This window comes from Pavona decussata, unplaced genomic scaffold, assembly GCF_977016875.1.
Source record: "Pavona decussata unplaced genomic scaffold, jaPavDecu1.1 SCAFFOLD_602, whole genome shotgun sequence".
Taxonomy (NCBI): Eukaryota; Metazoa; Cnidaria; class Anthozoa; order Scleractinia; family Agariciidae; genus Pavona; species Pavona decussata.
The window spans coordinates 4,009,988-4,027,921 of NW_028145860.1; the positions used below are offsets into that span (position 1 = coordinate 4,009,988).

Here is a 17,934-nt window from a genome sequence, read left to right on the forward strand (position 1 = left end):
TGACGTCAGTTCTAAATGCATTATGGGCTATATTAATGGCTCCGAGGTTGTTACCTGTTTTAGGAAGCGAAATGGAGGGCATTTTCGCTGCGATTTATGAATTTTGAAAGAAGATGGCGGGTTAAAGTTCCAGAATTTCAATGCATTGGAGTCAGCTGTAGCGAATCAAAGGGAGCCCTAGACGTTTTGTAAGATTTGTTACATTTAGAAGAGGTTTTTATCGAAAGGGAGTTGCTTTCAAGCAGAGTTTCCGACATGAGTCTGCGACCGGGGAAGAAGGACACGAAGATGAGGATTCGGGCTTTTCCGGTATGTTTAACATCTTTGGCCACATAAAACTGTTGATAAATGTTATGCCACGATTAACGTTTTCGAAATCAATCGCTCATAGTTTTCTAGCGGCACCAAAAAGACCTGGGGGGGATTTGAGCTATATATCCGATCTATCAAGTTGAATTTGGCGCTATTTGAATTGCACCCGATTTATACTTTGAACAGCTTTTTAAACACCGAAATGTGTTATTAACAAGGGGTACATAAAATGAAGAAACGGAAGAAATGTTATTTTGTTTAGTGAGCGTAATATTTCGCTCAATTTTGAAACCTGACAGTATGCAAATCTACATTGCGGAAGTCAAGCTTTTGTAAACGTTGTCCAAACTGCAAACTTGTACATGTATGTTCATATCATGGTTTCTGTGCCAGTTTAAAGCTGATTATTAACATTTATGGAAAGAGTTTAGTCTTATTTGCATTTGTACATCCGTTCTTCTGGCGTGTCTTTAATATGCAAAGGAAACATTTCAAATTCTCGGCAACAGATTGTTTGATTTTTTGTTTTCTGAGAATCTGTACTGAAAGAATCACTCATCTTTCATGCATGTTAAACATTACCATGTACTATTGCAAAATTCAATTTTTCTACATTAAGTTTTTGGGCTTGCACTAAGTTCCAACTAACATTGTTTCTTATATATAAATACATTTTTCTTGGTGTTCCAAGATCTGTGCCAAAAGATTTTTTTTCAGTCATTAGTTCAGTTCGACAAAATCAGGCTACCAATGGAGAGACACAAAAGTTGTGTTCGTGGGGGAAACCATTACAGCTTTATGACTTAAAACAGGCACATTCAAAAGAAATTGCTCTGTGATTTGCTTGCTTTGCAAACAAGTCTGTGCTTAAATTTTGTTAACTAGATGATCACTGTCCCTGGGAAATAGAGACACTGAAGCTTATGATTTTTTTTTCAGTAGCATCTTGGTATTGTGGAATCCTATGGGCTGTACTTCAGCATTTTTTCTTAGTCGAACCTAAGACCTTCCAATTACTAGTTTAAATGCCTAGTTTAATGGCCTTAGCTCCCATGAGTCTCCTGTAGCTCAGTGGTAGAGCATCCAAACTAGTAATCGGAAGGTCTAAGGTTCAACTCCCAATAGGAGCACTCGGATTTTTTTTCCGAGTATGCCTGTGTCATTTACTGTATAATACATCATTCTCACTTATTCACTTCCAAAAAGTTACTTCATTTGCTGACTTTCACCTACAAGTTTTCTTTTAGGTACATGCCATTATGCCTTTCCCTCAAATCAGTCTTAAGCTCTGTTTCTCAGGGGAACTTTGTTTATTCCAATCCGTGTTTTTCCCCTCGAAAACTAGTCCAATTAAGCCTCAATCATCGCAATAAAACTTAAACTTAAATTTTCAGACAAAAGCAGCTAGCAATGTTGAAAATGACTTATGTTAACCAATGGGAGCAAGTTTTAAACTGAGTTTAACTTACTGAGTTCAGCAGCGTCAATTGAAAAAACAGAAAACTTGACTAATATGCTATAGTGTGGGAAGAGAGACATAAGGTGGCTCACAGCAGTTTCCAGTACTTTCCATCACTTGTACTTTGACAGAACAATACTACCACCATTGTCAGTTGATACAACAATGATGGTATCAAACAAGTGGGTGATTATTGTCAAACAAGTCAAGATCATTTTCTCATAATGATAAGTTACCATAGCAACTACATCACCGATAAAACACCCCTAATTTTAGTTTTAAGTGGTTATAACTCTAAAACAAGCTTGGTGACCACTTTTTATTTTAAGGTGTCACCAAGCTCATTTTTCAGTTCAAACAAGTAATTCACCATCTAGTTATAGCAAAATTTGATGAAAAAATCAATGATAGAAGATTTTTGTGCAAATGTCTTGAAGAACATTATTCTGTGTTATGGACTCCATTAAAAATCTTGAAAAACATCTTGTGAGACCAGGTATACAGTGTATGGAATATGATCAATGCCCATTGTCCATTTCCCATGACTAAAGCCATAAATCAATCAATATTTTTATAGATCTAACTTTTGAGTTTGTAAACGCAATCCTGAAGTGCCACCATTCAAATGAAAGCTACATCGTCCAAGCAATATTATCTCGTACCCAGATCTTCTTACTCTTTGGGCGAGAACATCTGGTAAAATCCATTTTAGTGACATAATGTGCAAGGAATGTTACACATTGCATGACTGTGCAGGTTACACATTCACAGAAAAATAATTTTGTGACAGACCGCTCATGTAATGGAAAATACATTGACAAACCTCATTGACCAAGGTTGTTGTTATAAGTGTCAGTCATATTTCAGTGCTTGAAATTAGCAGTCTTCCGGTCATCCAAGAGGACTAAAACATTTATCGGGCAACCAATTTTTTAGTACAATGTAAGGCCTAGTCATCTGAGAAGAAAACTACGGACAATCAAGGCATATCGATCAAACATCAACAACCACAGTAGTGAGTAGTTATTTTTCGAATACATCCAACAGAACAATGCACACAAGCATTTGTACATGAGCATTCTTAAGAGAATGGTTGTCCTTTCTGCATAGCTTTAAATGTTATAAGTGGAGGTGACAAAGATTTGTGGAAGCAGAGTTTCACAAAGTTGGTGATGAAGTTAATGGACGCCATTTTGGAGAAGATTTCAAACCCAGGTCATCCCCTGAAATTTTCATACACGTGAAGGTCTCTTCTTGAACTTTATCTGAGCTTTGCATTCAGTGCTTAAGTGAAAATATACCTGAAATTTTGACAGTAGAAACACCTTAAAAATAGTGACACAGGATAGAATAAAAGGATAAGTGCACTTTACTGTGTGAAACAAGTAGACCATTGCTTACGGTAGTTCTATTTTGACACATTCCACCAGGCACGAATCATTCATAATTTTTGCTAGCTTTTGTCAACATCTCATAATGCCCTCCTTCACCAGCACAAACCAGATCCGCCTTTGGAAATCTTTGTTTAAGAGCTGAGGACAACCTAGTGGACATCAGGTCAACCTGAGTCTTGCCTCAGGTTGCCCAGCATTATGGGATGGGACAACTTGGAAATAATTTTAATTTCGAGCACTGATATTTCACCTACACTGTACTACTTAGGGAAAAAAAATACCGTTTACTTTGTAAAGACATTGGGAAAGGAGGAATCTGCCGCTAAAGTTTTGTCGGCGAAATGTGAAAAAAATTCCGCATTGTAGTATTATCCATATTACCAATCAAAGTTTTTTTTTTTTTTTCGCAAAACTTTGAGCAGAAAGACAAGCAGGAGATGGTTATTGTAGTCTATTAAATTTGTTAACACTGGTAGCTTTGCACTTATTTTATATATGTTGTTTGAATACACGTAGATGACTATGGATGACAAGTATGTTGAGGATATCTGGAATTTACTAAAGAATGCCATTCAGGAGATCCAAAAAAAGAACAACAGTGGGCTGAGCTTTGAAGAATTGTATAGGTAAAGTACCGCAATAAAATGTGCATTGTCTTATACTATCCTATCTTTGAATCCATCAGATGTTTTTCTGTTGCATTTCACTGGCCAAACTGTCCAAAATAGCCCTGCGTGTTTACAATGCTGTCCCAAGTACTTCCAATTTTTGCTATTTTCCTGTATCTATGAGGGTATCAAAGCATTTGTTGTGACTTCACAGTAAATTGTTAATGATGAAAGCCAAGTCGACTGTCACTCTAAAAAATTTGAAAACAAGTGGTCTTTTCAAACAGCTTTGTGAAGACCAACACAGTTCTTTTCAAGCCAAATAATAATAAATGCTCTAAACATTTAAATTATCAGGAATGCTTACACAATGGTGCTGCACAAGCATGGAGAGAGGTTATACTCCGGCCTCAAGCAAGTTGTAACAGATCATCTGGTAGAAAAGGTACATTGTACATGAATATTAATCTGCTGATTTTAAAGAGAAACTGCACTGAAGTTTTACCAGTCTGGAGACTTTCATTGTCAAATAGGATGATTGTTAATTTTCTTATTAAAAGTGAATCTAAAGTCATGTATTTTTTCTTTCTTTGATAATTCAAAGATACGCAAGGATGTTGTGAATTCACTCAATAACAATTTCCTGGACACATTAAATGCTGCCTGGAATGATCACCAAACATCAATGGTCATGATTAGAGATATTCTCATGTATATGGTATGTTAATTTAGACTATTATATTGCATACACAGGGTTGAAGAAATCTTGTAATTTTATAAGATTTCTTCAACCCTGTGTATTATTGTTCCAGCTTACCATTTGAGAAAGCTGCTCTAAACTGTACTTAATCCAAAGCACTTTAATCATTATTTTTTGTTTGTAATAAGTTGGTAGATGGCTGCTATGATTTGCCGTTTGGGTAAGCATGCCCAGAAAGTTAGGTGCCTGACAGAAATATGAAGCTTCAAATTTTGTGTTGTTAGGTTGACGTGTAAATGTGAACGTTTTGTGAATGCACCTTTACATATAGCACCCGTTGTTGAACAGTTATTCATCAGTTGCATAAAATGGTGGACGTGCTGGCCAACAAGGTGCCCCAATTTGGTATCAAAGTGCAGACATGCCATGGTGGATACCATTTACCATTTCATGTCCACTCTAAGATGCATCTCATGGCGATCATTCTGTTATTCCCATTAACTGTGTGTTTGATCATGTATTTATTTGACGTACACAAAGAAATAAGATGCTGATCAGTATGGTAACTTAGGGCTAAGTGGAAGACTTCTTTTTTTAACAGGATAGAGTATATGTTCAACAGAATGGAGTTGATAATGTTTACAACTTAGGATTAATCCTGTTCAGGGACTTGGTGAGTTTATGTAAATAAATATTTTTGGCTAAAGTTTTAGTTCACTGATTTAAATGCCTGTTTGCAGTTTAACTTTTAACTTACAATGTGATGCTTGTTTTGTTTGAAGGTGGTGAGGTATGGTAATATAAGAGACCATCTCTGTCAAACATTGCTAACGTTAGTGAGAAGAGAGCGCAAGGGGGAAGTGGTTGACAGGTACTGTATGCATTTACTTTGCATAAATATAAACCTTAAAAACTTACATATGTTTTGCTACTATGCTGTATTAAAGCTCTCCATTCCAAATTTTAAATTTTGTCTCTCTAAAGGATGGCCATTAGAAATGCTTGTCAGATGTTGATGATTTTGGGAATTGACACAAGAAGTGTTTATGAAGAAGACTTTGAGAAGCCCTTCCTTGAAGAGTCTGCTGAATTCTACAAAGTAAGAATCTTAGAGTATGGAGTTCTTAAAAAAGTATGGAAATCTGCAGCCTGGAAAAAGTATGGAAAATAAAGAGAAGTCTGGAAAAAAATGTGGAGATTTTGTAAAAGCTGCAACAAGCTGCTAAATATTGTTAAGTGAAATCTTTGCCAGCTGGTCAAATGTTTGTTTGAATTTTGTCTTAGACAAGGTGTTCAACGGTACAATCATGAGAACCCTCCACACCCTACCCTCGATAGTGCTGTCTTGTGTGTGGTTTGACTCCGAAACATGAGTCTGGAATGGGAAAAGAATGGTTTGAAAAAAGTTAATGCTTCCCTCAAACATTGTTACAAAGTGTTTAAATTGTTTTGGTGCTCTTTGGAAGTAGACTTTTAATGTACTACCAAACTCAGTTAAACGTGAATGCATAGTGAGTGATGCTTTTTTTTTTCTTCTCAACAGTTAGAAGGGCAAAAGTTTCTTGCAGAAAACAGTGCATCTGTGTATATTCAGAAGGTGAGTTAGGCTCTACATGTACTGTTGAACTTTTTTTGTTTGGTGGAGATGTTCATTATATCAATTTGTGAAGAAACACATTTTGACTTTTAATGATCTTCCATCAGGTTGAAGCCAGAATCAATGAAGAGTCGGAGAGGGCAAAACATTACCTAGACCCTACCACTGAGGAGCCTATTGTAAAGGTAACAGTCATACCTGGAATGTACCCTTAATTATGCTCTTACAGTCAACCCAGGTCACGCGTGAACGATATTTTTGAAATTTGAACGGAGTTTGGAAATTTACATGTCAGTTTTGAAAATCGCCAACGAGATTTCAGAGTTCCTGTATAAATTTCCCTAGCTTATTGACGGTATAGAGCTATAAATTTTTCTTTACATTGCAAAATTGAATATTCCAAGAATAACAATTGTTTCCAAAGTATTTTGAATCTTTTTTTCAGTTAATGCGTCTTTTTTGGAACGATTTCCAGAGAAATGCCCAACATTCCATTCACACGTCGGACATTACAAAGAGAAATTCGAATGTTCATTTCTTTCTTGGAAATACTGTTCACGCGTGACCTGGGTTGACTGTGAAACAAAGGGAGATTGTAGGTAGATGTAGTCAATGTCACCTAGATGTTGTTTTTTTCTGCCAATGGCACATTGGCTTTCATGCCCCATAATACAGCAACTAACAGGTCATTAAATTTGGTTGTACAGTATTAATGGGATGGCCATATGGATGAGCTGGTTGGATGAACAGGGCTTTCTAGATGAGACAATGACTGGGGGGTGATTGGTTGCATATGCTTATCGGTTTGTTTACATTTGAAATAATTTTGTTTTGCAAATAGGTTGTTGAAGAGGAATTAATACGTAAACACATGAAGACGGTTGTTGAAATGGAGAATTCTGGTGTTATTCACATGCTCAAGCACAACAAAATAGAAGGTTTGTAAAAGTTTCAAATCATCAGTTGTTTGCATCTTCAACTTTTTCTTCTATTAGCCCTTTCTAGACACAGACCTTGAGTCTTGTGATGTGGGTCTAACAATTGAGACAGCGGATAAAAAAAATAGTGTTAAATAATTATTACGTTTGTACATAGTAAGAAGGCAGTCCTAATACAGATTGGATTCAAGATTATGTGGGACAACGTTGATTCAATGCATGAATGAATGGATCTTGGCATCCTCCCCCCCAACCCCCCAGATTTTGGAGGGCTGGAAGACATCATCACCAACTTGGCAAAGGAGAGACAAACTGGAATCAAGATATCATAACATAACAAACAAATGCACTCCCTAATCTTCTTGCACCATTATTATTTATACTTCAATATTACTGAACCCTAGCTGATCAGACAGTTTACCAATTTGTTTTGCTCAGATCTGGCAAGGATGCACCGTCTGTTTATCAGAGTCAAAGATGGACTCAAGACAGTCTGCGACTGCATGAGGGGATACTTGAGAGAGCAAGGGAAAGCTCTTGTTGTAGAGGAAGAAGGAGAAAGTGGTAAAAATCCTATCACTTATATTCAGGTAAGAGATTGTGCGGTGTTCTTGATGTATTGGTTGCTATAAAATTCCAAATGTACAGTAAGCTCTGGGTTGATATTCATGTGAAGGACATTTTAGGGGCTTACTGTCAGGGAGGACTTAATATTGAAGACAATGTTTTAAGATTGGTTGAATTTGATTGTAAAAGAAACTTAAAACACCAAGCTAAAAGCTTACAAAAGCAAACACCAGTAGTCCATGGGCCTGTATTCACTAGGAGTGGGGGATGGGGTGGGCATGTTGGTGTGTGTAGTGAATTTTACAGTAGTTTGTTGGACTTACAATGGAAATCAAAAGGTGGTGATTAAGAGCTGTGGTCTCTACATTTGGTTGTGTTGTTTTTCATTAGACAAGAAACTTCTTTTTACCTTGTCCTTCTCTATGCTAGTGTTTAAGTGAGTGCATGTACAAGTGATCTAGAAAATAACCTAACAATGTGTGGGACGGGATTAGGAGAAGGGGGTAAACCGATAATGGATTTACATGTACATCCCGTCAAGACTTCTATTTTTTTTCTTTTTTATCAGAGCCTTCTCGACTTAAAGGACCGTTTTGATCACTTCTTGAATAATTCATTCAATAATGACAGATTATTCAAGCAGGCAATATCTTTGGTAAGTTAAGAAATTGTTTTCTTTGAGGATAGAAGCATTTGAACCCATATTAACACAGGTCTGAAAAAAACATTAATGTTCATTGTCTTGGTTCGATTGCAGGAATTTGAACATTTTCTCAATCTCAATGGCAAGTCACCTGAATTTTTGTCCCTGTTTATTGACGATAAGCTCAAGAAAGGTGTTAAAGGGGTAGGTTCTAGAACTGTCTTTCTTATTTACATATTTGTAACAGGTAAGTGTCTGACACAGTTTCTTTTCCTAAAACAAGAGATCATATAACTGCACAACCTCACCCCCTCTGACCCCTCCCATGACCAATTTGTGCATGTCAGATTCTTTCTGGTCAGAGGAAATGACGATGGTGATGTAAGGCAAACATTGTTTAACAATGGTTTTTGGATTGGAAGCATATAAAATATCAAAAAGTGTCAAAAATGGTTTTGAAAAAAACAGACTTTTCGGGTATATAACCCTTCATCAGTATGGAGAAAACCGTTGAAATATGCTACTGGACACACGTGCGCATATGAATAGTAGTGCGCGCATGCATTAAAAGTTACAATTCAATTATAGCTTAAATTGATGTCAAGTCCATCCGACTGAACAGTTCCAAGTTGGAAAATCAACCGCATTTCATGCATTTTGACACTTTTTGATATTTATATTTATATCAACCCTATCCAATAACATTTTTAAGTGTCACGCATCTCCAAGGGACTTTCCTTTCACTGTTCATTGTTTAACAATATTGTTCATATATTTCAGCTTTCTGAACAGGAAGTAGAAACTGTATTGGATAAATGTATGGTGCTCTTCAGATTTCTTCAAGAAAAGGTAATCCAAGTGGCCAGTGCTTGTCTTCTTTATGTTTTTTCTGATTAAATCTTAATGTCTTCTCTACAAACAAGGAGAAAATCTTTCCGATACCTTTTGAATAGTTCTCCCAATGTACATTGATTTTGTTGCTGTTAATCCTATTTGTAAGAAGCACACTGGTCACTAGCTTAACTGAACTTTGTTTATAGGATGTATTTGAGCGATACTACAAGCAACACTTGGCCAAGAGACTTCTGCTAGGAAAAAGCATCTCAGACGACTCAGAGAAAAATATGATCTCCAAACTTAAGGTTGGTGCACTCTTTTGTCTCCATTATGTCATATTACCCCTAAAGGTTCATTATACAGTCTTCCAGTAAGGCTGAAACAATAACATAGCACACTATTTCCACGACAGATTCACAGTTGACTGGAATAAGGCTGTAAATGACTTTTGATGTAAGGTCAAATTCTCCTTTTGTTTTGCAAGCGAATACAAGGAATACATTTGGAAGAAGAATCTAGCAATTGATCAGAAGCCACTTAGGGCTTTTTTTCCAGGCGCCCCTTCAATTTGGATACAAAATAAGAGGGCCGCTGCCTTGTTGTTTTGTGTAAGGTTGAACACAGCAGTTGCCGTGTATAGTGGTACAGTTAGGTGAAAGGGGATCTGTCTGGTCTGAATCCCAGAATCACTGACATGTCAAACAGATAGTGTGTGTTCAAACAACTGCACATGATAATGAAAGAATCTAACCTTACTTTGTCACCAATAATGTATTGCATAATCAGTTGTGTTTTAAACTTTGCTCTTGTTTGCAGACTGAGTGTGGCTGTCAATTTACTTCCAAACTAGAAGGCATGTTTAAGGACATGAGTCTATCACAATCGACAAATGATGAGTTTAGACAACACATCTCAAACAATCAGGTATAGTTACATATTTGTAAGAAAGGGTTCCTATTACAACTAAACTGTGAGATGTTAAAAAACTCTCAAGATAAATTTGGAGGATATTTCAGTTTCATGAAACAACCTTTTGTGATCAAACTTCTATTCTTGTCTCAAGGATCTCTTTGCCGATTGTCATTCACTAACTTAGGCAGGATCCACCTTTTGAGAGATAAATGGAACAATAAAGAAACCCTCTTGACCATACAAAGCTGCTACATGTATGACATGTGGAAATTTCTTAAACAAGCATGGGAATAAAACTTCTTTTTGCGTTCGACATAGTAAAAACACACTCCTACAGATTGGAGTTGAGATTGCATGGGACAACGTTGATTCAGTGAATGAATAAATGGATCTTGGGATGCGTATCTGGCTTCCCCCGTGAATTTTGCGGGGGCAGATGACATCATCACCAACTTGGCAAAGGAGAGAGCCTGGGATAGAACAAACGCATTTCCTAATCTTTGATTATTACTAGTTCTAAGATCATGAAAGCCAGTCCACTGCACCATGAGATCTTGCTAGGTTATACAGCTCTACAGCAGTTGTGTTCTTGTAGGGTTTAGTTTGTATTTTATAGTAAGAGATTCGGACGACTGTTACATTTCAGATCAATCTGATGGGAGTGGATCTTGTGGTGCGCGTACTAACAACAGGATTCTGGCCGACCCAGGCCTCTCTACCAAAGTGCACAGTTCCTCCTCAGGCTCAGCATGCTTTTGATTGCTTCAAGAGGTAAAGTACTTGTATTCAACACTGTTGGATGAGTCTGATCTCTGTGAAATACAACATTGTTTTGCCAGACAAGTTAGTAACTAACACTACATACCCTGACTAAATTCACAGTCTGTAGAGTCTTAAGGTGGCAATGTCACAAAAACTAAATTTGGGAAATTTTGGTGTTAGATGAGATACATTCAAAAAGCACATGATGAAAAATGGTTTCTTGTCAAAAGGCAGTATCTTGTTGAGATGTGGAGATGAGATATCAACACTTTTATGCTTTACTTCAGTTCTAATGGGCAAAATTGTGAGGGTTTGTGTAGAGTCACCAGAGCATAAGAGTGTCAATATCTCATCGTTAAGTGGTAGTAAGATGCTGATTTTTGGCAAGTAGGTATTTGTTATCATGCTCTTTTCAAATACCTAATCAAATCCCATAATTTCACAAATTTAAATATTTGTGATGTCATCTTCCAAGCTTTACAGCAGGTTTGTTTCCAAATTGTTGAAGTTAATCTTTTGTGTTTTTCTCTCTTTAGGTTCTATCTAGGTTGTCACAGTGGTAGACAGCTAACACTCCAGCCACAACTAGTAAGACTGTTATGTCTGTTGCTAACAACAAATCAGCAGTTTCATTCATCTATAAAATGTCCATGTATAGCTGTAGCTATAGGTGAAAACATTGAACTAATTTCTTTTGCACGATGGAATACATGTGATGGAATATTTTAAGCCTGGTGAATAAATGAGAATAATGTGTCATTTAGTAAGTGACACAGGGACACTTGAAAAAAAAATCTGAGTGCTCCTATCAGGAGTCGAACGTAAGACCTTCCAATTACTAGTTTGGGTGCCCTACTGCTGAGCTACAGGAGACTCGTGGGAGCTAAGGCCATTAAACTAGGTTCCCATGAGTCTCCTGTAGCTCAGTGGTAGAGCATCCAAACTAGTAATCAGAAGGTCTTAGGTTTGACTCCTGATAGGAGCACTCAGTTTTTTTTCCAAGTATGCCTGTGTCACTTACTGAATAATACATAATTCTAATTTCTTTTGTTTTGGATAAAATTAGTGACAACAACAGAGGCAAATTTTATGTTTGTGTTGCCATGTTTGTATTACTTTTTTGACCATGAAAGTCATGAGCAATCCTTTGTTTCTAGGGAACTGCAGAGCTGAACGCCACGTTTCCACCTTCCAAGAAAGTGAGCATCTCTTACATTTTAGTAACTGTAAAACTGATTTTAAAAAGCTTGAAGAGTAGTTGGCTTTCTGAAAGCTCTTGTTTTTGAGAGTCCATTCCAAACAAAACATCATCTTTTCAAACACCTCTGTAGGCTAGATTTTGAAGCTGTTTTGTGTGCCATAATTGAAGGGGTAAAAGTGTCTTCTGATAAATTGCTCTAAGATTCTCTTTCCAAATTTGCCTTGTATTCGCTTTTGAAACAAGAGGAAAATTTGACCTTACATCAAAAGTCACTCAGGGCTTGTAGAAGGAGAACAAAACTGCCCTCACAAAATAGCTTGAAATGCAGAAGGCATTTCCCCTATGTTCTATGTTTGAAGAGCAGGGATGGCACTGTGGTGAGAGCTCTCACCTCCCACTAATGTGGCCCGGGTTCAATTCCCGGACTCGGCGTCATATGTGGGTTGAGTTTGTTGTTGGTCCTCATCCTTGCTCCAAGAGGTTTTTCTCTTGGTTCGCCAGTTTTCCCCTCTCCTCAAAAAACCAACATTTCTAAATTCTAATTCCATCTGAATAGTGTCCCCAATTAATGCTCTACGTGAAACATTGACCCTTAAGATAAAGTGATTTTTTTTATTTATTTATTTTTTATTTACCCCCTAACCATTGTTGGCCGTCAATGCAGTGAAAAACTTGTACAGTGAAGCGGATGCTAACACTTGTGATTATTTTTAGGAGGGTGGTCCTATGGAGATCCGTCGCCATATCTTTCAAGTGTCTTCATACCAGATGTGTTTGTTGATGCTGTTTAATCGACAAGAAAGGTGGACTTATGAGGTGTGTAAGAACGTCTACCGAGTGCAGTAACCAGTGCAAGGAATTGGCAGTAATTCTTTTGAGTTTTTTTTTTTTTTTTTATTATTATTATTATTATTACAGTGCAACGAACTCAACCGGGGCCACCCAACATTGATCAGCCAATCACAGGTCACATTAACAACAAAGGAGTCTTGCTTTGGTAGTTTGTAAACCAGTCAAAAAACGTGAACAAGTCAAAGTGTCAGTTTTTTCGGTGGCCCCGGTTGAGTTCGTTGCACTGTAATAAATCAATTTATTTATACGTTGAAAATCATCAGTACAATGTAAAAAGTATGTGAAAAAGTATAATAAAAAGCAACTGGTTTATACGATTGCCTTGTGGGAGCCCAAAACTTTTGTCTTCTTATTGAAAACCCCAGGGAGTCGCACTGTCTCACTGTCTCAGATTTTGAGGCAGAGTATTCCATAGAACGGAACTACTATAGGAGAACCTGCGTTTCATGTATTCGTTCCAGGTTTAGGTAGTTTGAGATTGTTATTCAAATTTTTCAAGCTGTAGTTAGCGTTGTATTCAGAAAACATGGTGCAATTAGGTCACGAACTTGAGATGTGTATCTCGTGACTGGTGATAAGGTTAAAGCCCAAATCAACTGTATAATGCATAGAGATTGACAGCGAGAAGTTTTATCTTGATTGATATTCCACTAAAGTAAAGTTTAAAAAGTTGAAAGTGAAATTGCTATTGAAACATGATTTTTCGAAACATTTCTTTCGTTTTCTTATTGTTGTTTATTTTCCCTTGCAGGAAATTAGTCAGCATACGGAAATTCCCGAAAGAGATCTAAACCGAGCGTTACAATCACTAGCATGTGGAAAACCCACACAAAGAGTTCTTACTAAAGATCCAAAAGGAAGAGATATATGTGAGTGCACTCAGTGGAAAACCTTCATGTTACCATTCAGAATTGTGACAACTAGTATTTGATAACTATACATGTCGACCACTTTATTGTTGTTAAATGTTTTTAACAGTTAAAAAATACTCTGTGACTATCAATGGTTATATATCTGATTCGAAACTTAAACTTTTAAGAAAACTATATGACCAGCCTTTAGTCTATGTTCTCATTTAGTTTCAACACGCTCTCTCTTTTACTTTATTTTTACAACAGCGTTGAGCCTGCCGTTGACAAAAATTTTAAGAGCATGTAGAACATGGGCAGCTTGAGTAAGAGCGTCCTCGTTTTGCCCACTTGTAGTTTGAAAGGTGACAGTTTGGTCAATGTATATCTATTATCTAATTGAGCCCAAAATGCTAAAATACATACCCTATACATGTTAAATGTATTTTCTTCAGTCAGTGATACAGGCAAACTCGGAAAAAGACAATCCGAGTTCTCCCAACAGAAGTCAAACTTTTAAAAGTCCTTGCTATTACTAGTTCGGATGCTCTACCACTGAGTTAAGAAATGTGGTGGTAGAGCATCCGAACTAGTAATAGGAAGGACGTTTAAAAGTTTGACTTCTGTTGGGAGAACTCGGATTGTCTTTTTCCGAGTTTGCCTGTATCACTGACTTAAAAAATACTACATTTATCATTTATTCACTGCCCGGGCTTAAAATATACAGTTCGTTTCTTATGGGGGCTCTGCTGATTTCATCATTTGTATTTGGTAGTGTAACATTTTGTCTTGTTTTTGCCCCTAGCGTCAACGGATGTATTTTCCGTGAACGAGCAGTTTACATCCAAACTACACAGAGTCAAAATTCAAACAGGTACAGCAAACATGGATGTTGTTTTGAATCGGTTTTGTGTGACGTGATTTGAGTGCATGTATAGAGGGATTTGAATGTATCTGTAACGAATAAAAGTTGAAAGTTGTACAAGCTCTATATGCAGATTGCTATATACTTTGTCTTACAACGTGGTGTACTGGCGAACTTTTGGGAAAATCTGACAAAAAACTGTGGTCGAGAGAAGTCTTTTGTGTCGCTGTTGCAGTAAATTTGTATCCGCTTTAGGGAGAGTTATTGGGCTGGGTACTGGCCGTTTTGCTGGAAGTCGTTTTACTACAAAGCCGTTTCCTTTAAAAGTCATCTTGATGCAGTAGTTGTCGTACTTGCAAATCAACTTCAAGTGGTAGTAACATGCGCTGCAGTGTTCAGGATCGAGTATAGCAAAATGACTTGGTATCGAAACGACTTTGTTTGCACAAGAACCACATACCCTGCCAGTCCTTCCCGTTATGTTTCATGTTACAAAAATCCGAAGATGAGTTCACTAGGCACAGGGATGATACCCTGCTAACAGAGCATTTCTTCCTGGCAAGTTTTCCATCATGTACGAACTCGTTCGCGTCTCTGATATTTCACAAGCCAACCACGTGAAAATACCAGAGACGCGAACCAGTTCGTACATGCTGAAAAACTTTGCCAGAAAGAAATGCTCTGTTTGCAGGGTACAGAGATGATTTCTGCCCATAACAACTATTACACGCTTGTTTTCTTTTCTGCAGTCCTTGCCAAAGGTGAAATGGAACCCGAGAGAAAGGAGACCAGAAGTAAAGTCGACGAGGACAGAAAGCACGAGTATCCTTTCAACTGGCACCAAAAGTTCCGCTATTACTTGTAGGAAGCGTGTCAGTAGGATAGAGCTAAACCTACTTTGGTGTTAATGTGTGGGATCTCTTTATGAATTAAGGCATTGCATCATTGTACAAGAGCTTTTTTTCCCTTCTTTTTTCGTTTGTTAGAAGAGACATGAGTGAGTGAGACAAGGGTATTAGGGTTGAAGTTTGGCAGGGGGTGGCTACATACTGCTCAGAGGAGCCCCCCCCCCCCCTCCCAACCCGCGCCTCTCCTCTTTCTACACCTGTTAGGAAAATGTGTTTGTTTGGAGATCTAACTAGTACAATGGTCAACTTATGAACAGTGAATTTCCTTTACAAAATAATACAGGATTGAAGCAGCGATTGTAAGAATAATGAAGGCTCGTAAGAAGAGACCACACAATCTTTTAGTTGCTGAGGTTAGTACAGATTTGATCAACTCTTTGAATGTGTCAGAGAGGAAGCGTTTTGTGCTGGAGCTCCAACTTAACTTTTTGCGCCATTTATGTCATCCTTCAAGCGAGTAGAAAATGCTCCCGCGCGAGTCGCGCGTTATCCTCTCGCCACTTTCACTTATCGCTCGTGATCCAGGAATTCACATGGAAGGGTTTGTCTTTTATTCACTCTCAGGTGACGGAACAATTAAAGGCTCGATTCATGCCCAGCCCTCAAGTCATTAAGAAGAGAATCGAAGGTTTGATCGAGAGAGAGTACTTAGCGAGGACACCAGAAGACAGGTAAGTGCCGACACCTTTGAATGTTAGATCCCAGTCACTGCTGGGCTTTAAGGGTGTGACTGTCAGTGGAAAATTAGTCTAGAATTTTGTGTAGTTTGTTTTGTGTAGGAAGAAAATATTACGAACGTAAGAAAGGAGAGATGACTTTTGCTTTGGGCTCTGCTCTCCCTTTGTTGCTCAAAAGTGTCCTTACTTTTAAACAGGGAAGTACTTGTAATTCAATTGAGAAACGCAGTTAAACACTGGAAATGTCTTGTTCTTTTTCAGGAAAGTGTATGTTTACGTTGCTTGAGAAGGAATTACCATCGCACACTATCCGACCCCGACAATTGGTGCATTTTCGTTGGTAGTTGGCAGCCTAAGGAGGTCTTTGAGCGGATCAATCTCTGCCCGACTTTTAGCTCCACAATATTTTCTGTTCTAGTTTTTCTCGTAATAGATCCTACTTTTTAAGATGAATCAATGTGGCTTTGTTAGTTGTTCATTGTTGTGTGTGTATGTTATGAAATGTTTAGGTTCTTCGACAAACTACGACCATATGAAGTAAACTCTCAATGGGAGAAAGAATGATTATTTAAGCAGATTTCTTTTCGCTGTCATTTTAAGGAGAGTTGTCTCCTCGTTACCTCTTTTGCGGAAACTACGCGGCGTTGTGCACTGCGCGTTGTACGTTCTGGGTTGTGGACTAAGATATCGGAACGATTTGGAATTGCAAATCTACGCTTTGTAGATTCTCTATACGACAAGAAGAAGAAGAAAACCATTGAGATGATATCAAGGAGTGTTACTAAATGACCCACCGCGAAATTTTACGCTTTTATTATATCGGGGTCTGCTACTGGTTAACCGCGATGATATTTCAGCCATCCATTTTATCGAGTTGCTGTTGCCGGTCGATCCGCTGTGGAATCTCACGTGTTGTCAATGGCTGCTATTGGTGGATCGACTGTGGGATTTCGCTTTCTCGATATTTCGCCAAGGGTTGTTGTCGCTCTTGGTAACAGAAGTCATTTTGAAGAAAACTTCTTTTCTCTGTAGACGACACTTGTCATTCCTGCAATCTTTGCAAGCTTTGAACGATGTTTCCTCGTATTGTACATGCTAAAAGTAAGATAGTCTTCAAACACCCTTAACAAACCTTCGCTGGGTATAAAGAGAATCAACTGAAAGCTCGACTGTGAGGGCAAGAAGTGGCTTCACAAAGAACCAATGTATTGGGAAATAAGCCTCCTAAATTGGCTGCTTCGTTATACAAACCTCGTTTACTTTAATTTTGTAAAGATTGGCTGCTGTGCAATTTGTGCAGTGCTGTTGTAGATCAATGCATATGGTAAATTACTGCGCCTTGGGATTGCAGTGTTTTAGTCATTTAAGATTCTTAGGTAAAGATTATTCACTTAAACTGAACTTTATGAATAAAAAGGAAAGAAAAAAGCCCCGCCACCCTTCTTCTCAGACTGCAAACAAACCGTGTTTCATGTCGCCACGAACTGAGATTTGTCAGCTGCTATGCTGTGTACGCATATGGTGTTTTTGAGGCAACTCTGAACCCTTTCCTACGATTTTCTTTTTTTTTTTTTTTTTTACTTTTCAAAAAGTCCTATCTGGACATGCCGATCACAATAGAAAATGGTGGTAACCGAGCTCGTTCTTTGAGCTACAACCCACTTAAATTTAGGTGTATTTATACGGGTGCTTGTACTTATGCTATGGTAACGTAGTATGTCAAGAAAACGACCATAATTTGTTCGCCAGTAGTTAAACAGGAGGCGTTTATTGAAGACATCGAGCGCGTCTTGCGCTTGGCTAATGCTTAGGTATTTGTTTGATACCATCCTTGTTGTATCAAGCGATAGTGTA

The 17,934-nt window shown here is 37.8% G+C and overlaps 1 protein-coding gene across 1 annotated transcript; it reads left to right on the forward strand.

The window, feature by feature from the left end:
* The first annotated feature begins 41 nt into the window (after positions 1-41).
* LOC146449482 (cullin-3-like) lies at positions 42-17,425 on the forward strand. Its single transcript, XM_085101677.1, has 26 exons — positions 42-309; positions 3,682-3,791; positions 4,131-4,218; positions 4,378-4,491; positions 5,075-5,146; positions 5,256-5,344; positions 5,458-5,572; positions 6,017-6,070; positions 6,178-6,255; positions 6,912-7,008; positions 7,447-7,598; positions 8,144-8,230; positions 8,333-8,422; positions 8,999-9,067; positions 9,259-9,360; positions 9,872-9,979; positions 10,614-10,738; positions 11,266-11,317; positions 11,887-11,928; positions 12,645-12,746; positions 13,534-13,651; positions 14,436-14,504; positions 15,245-15,317; positions 15,687-15,756; positions 15,968-16,074; positions 16,342-17,425. Exons 1-26 carry the CDS (start codon positions 256-258, stop codon positions 16,364-16,366), a joined length of 2,262 nt encoding a protein of 753 aa, XP_084957803.1. The 5' UTR covers positions 42-255; the 3' UTR covers positions 16,367-17,425.
* Positions 17,426-17,934: the final 509 nt, after the last annotated feature.

Coding starts and splice junctions, on each gene's coding strand:
- LOC146449482 (XM_085101677.1), top strand. CDS start 256: ATGAGTCTGCGACCGGGGAAGAAGGACACGAAGATGAGGATTCGGGCT. Junction 11,318..11,886: donor TAACACTCCAGCCACAACTA/GTAAGACTGTTA, acceptor CTTTGTTTCTAG/GGAACTGCAGAGCTGAACGC. Junction 16,075..16,341: donor GCGAGGACACCAGAAGACAG/GTAAGTGCCGAC, acceptor GTTCTTTTTCAG/GAAAGTGTATGTTTACGTTG.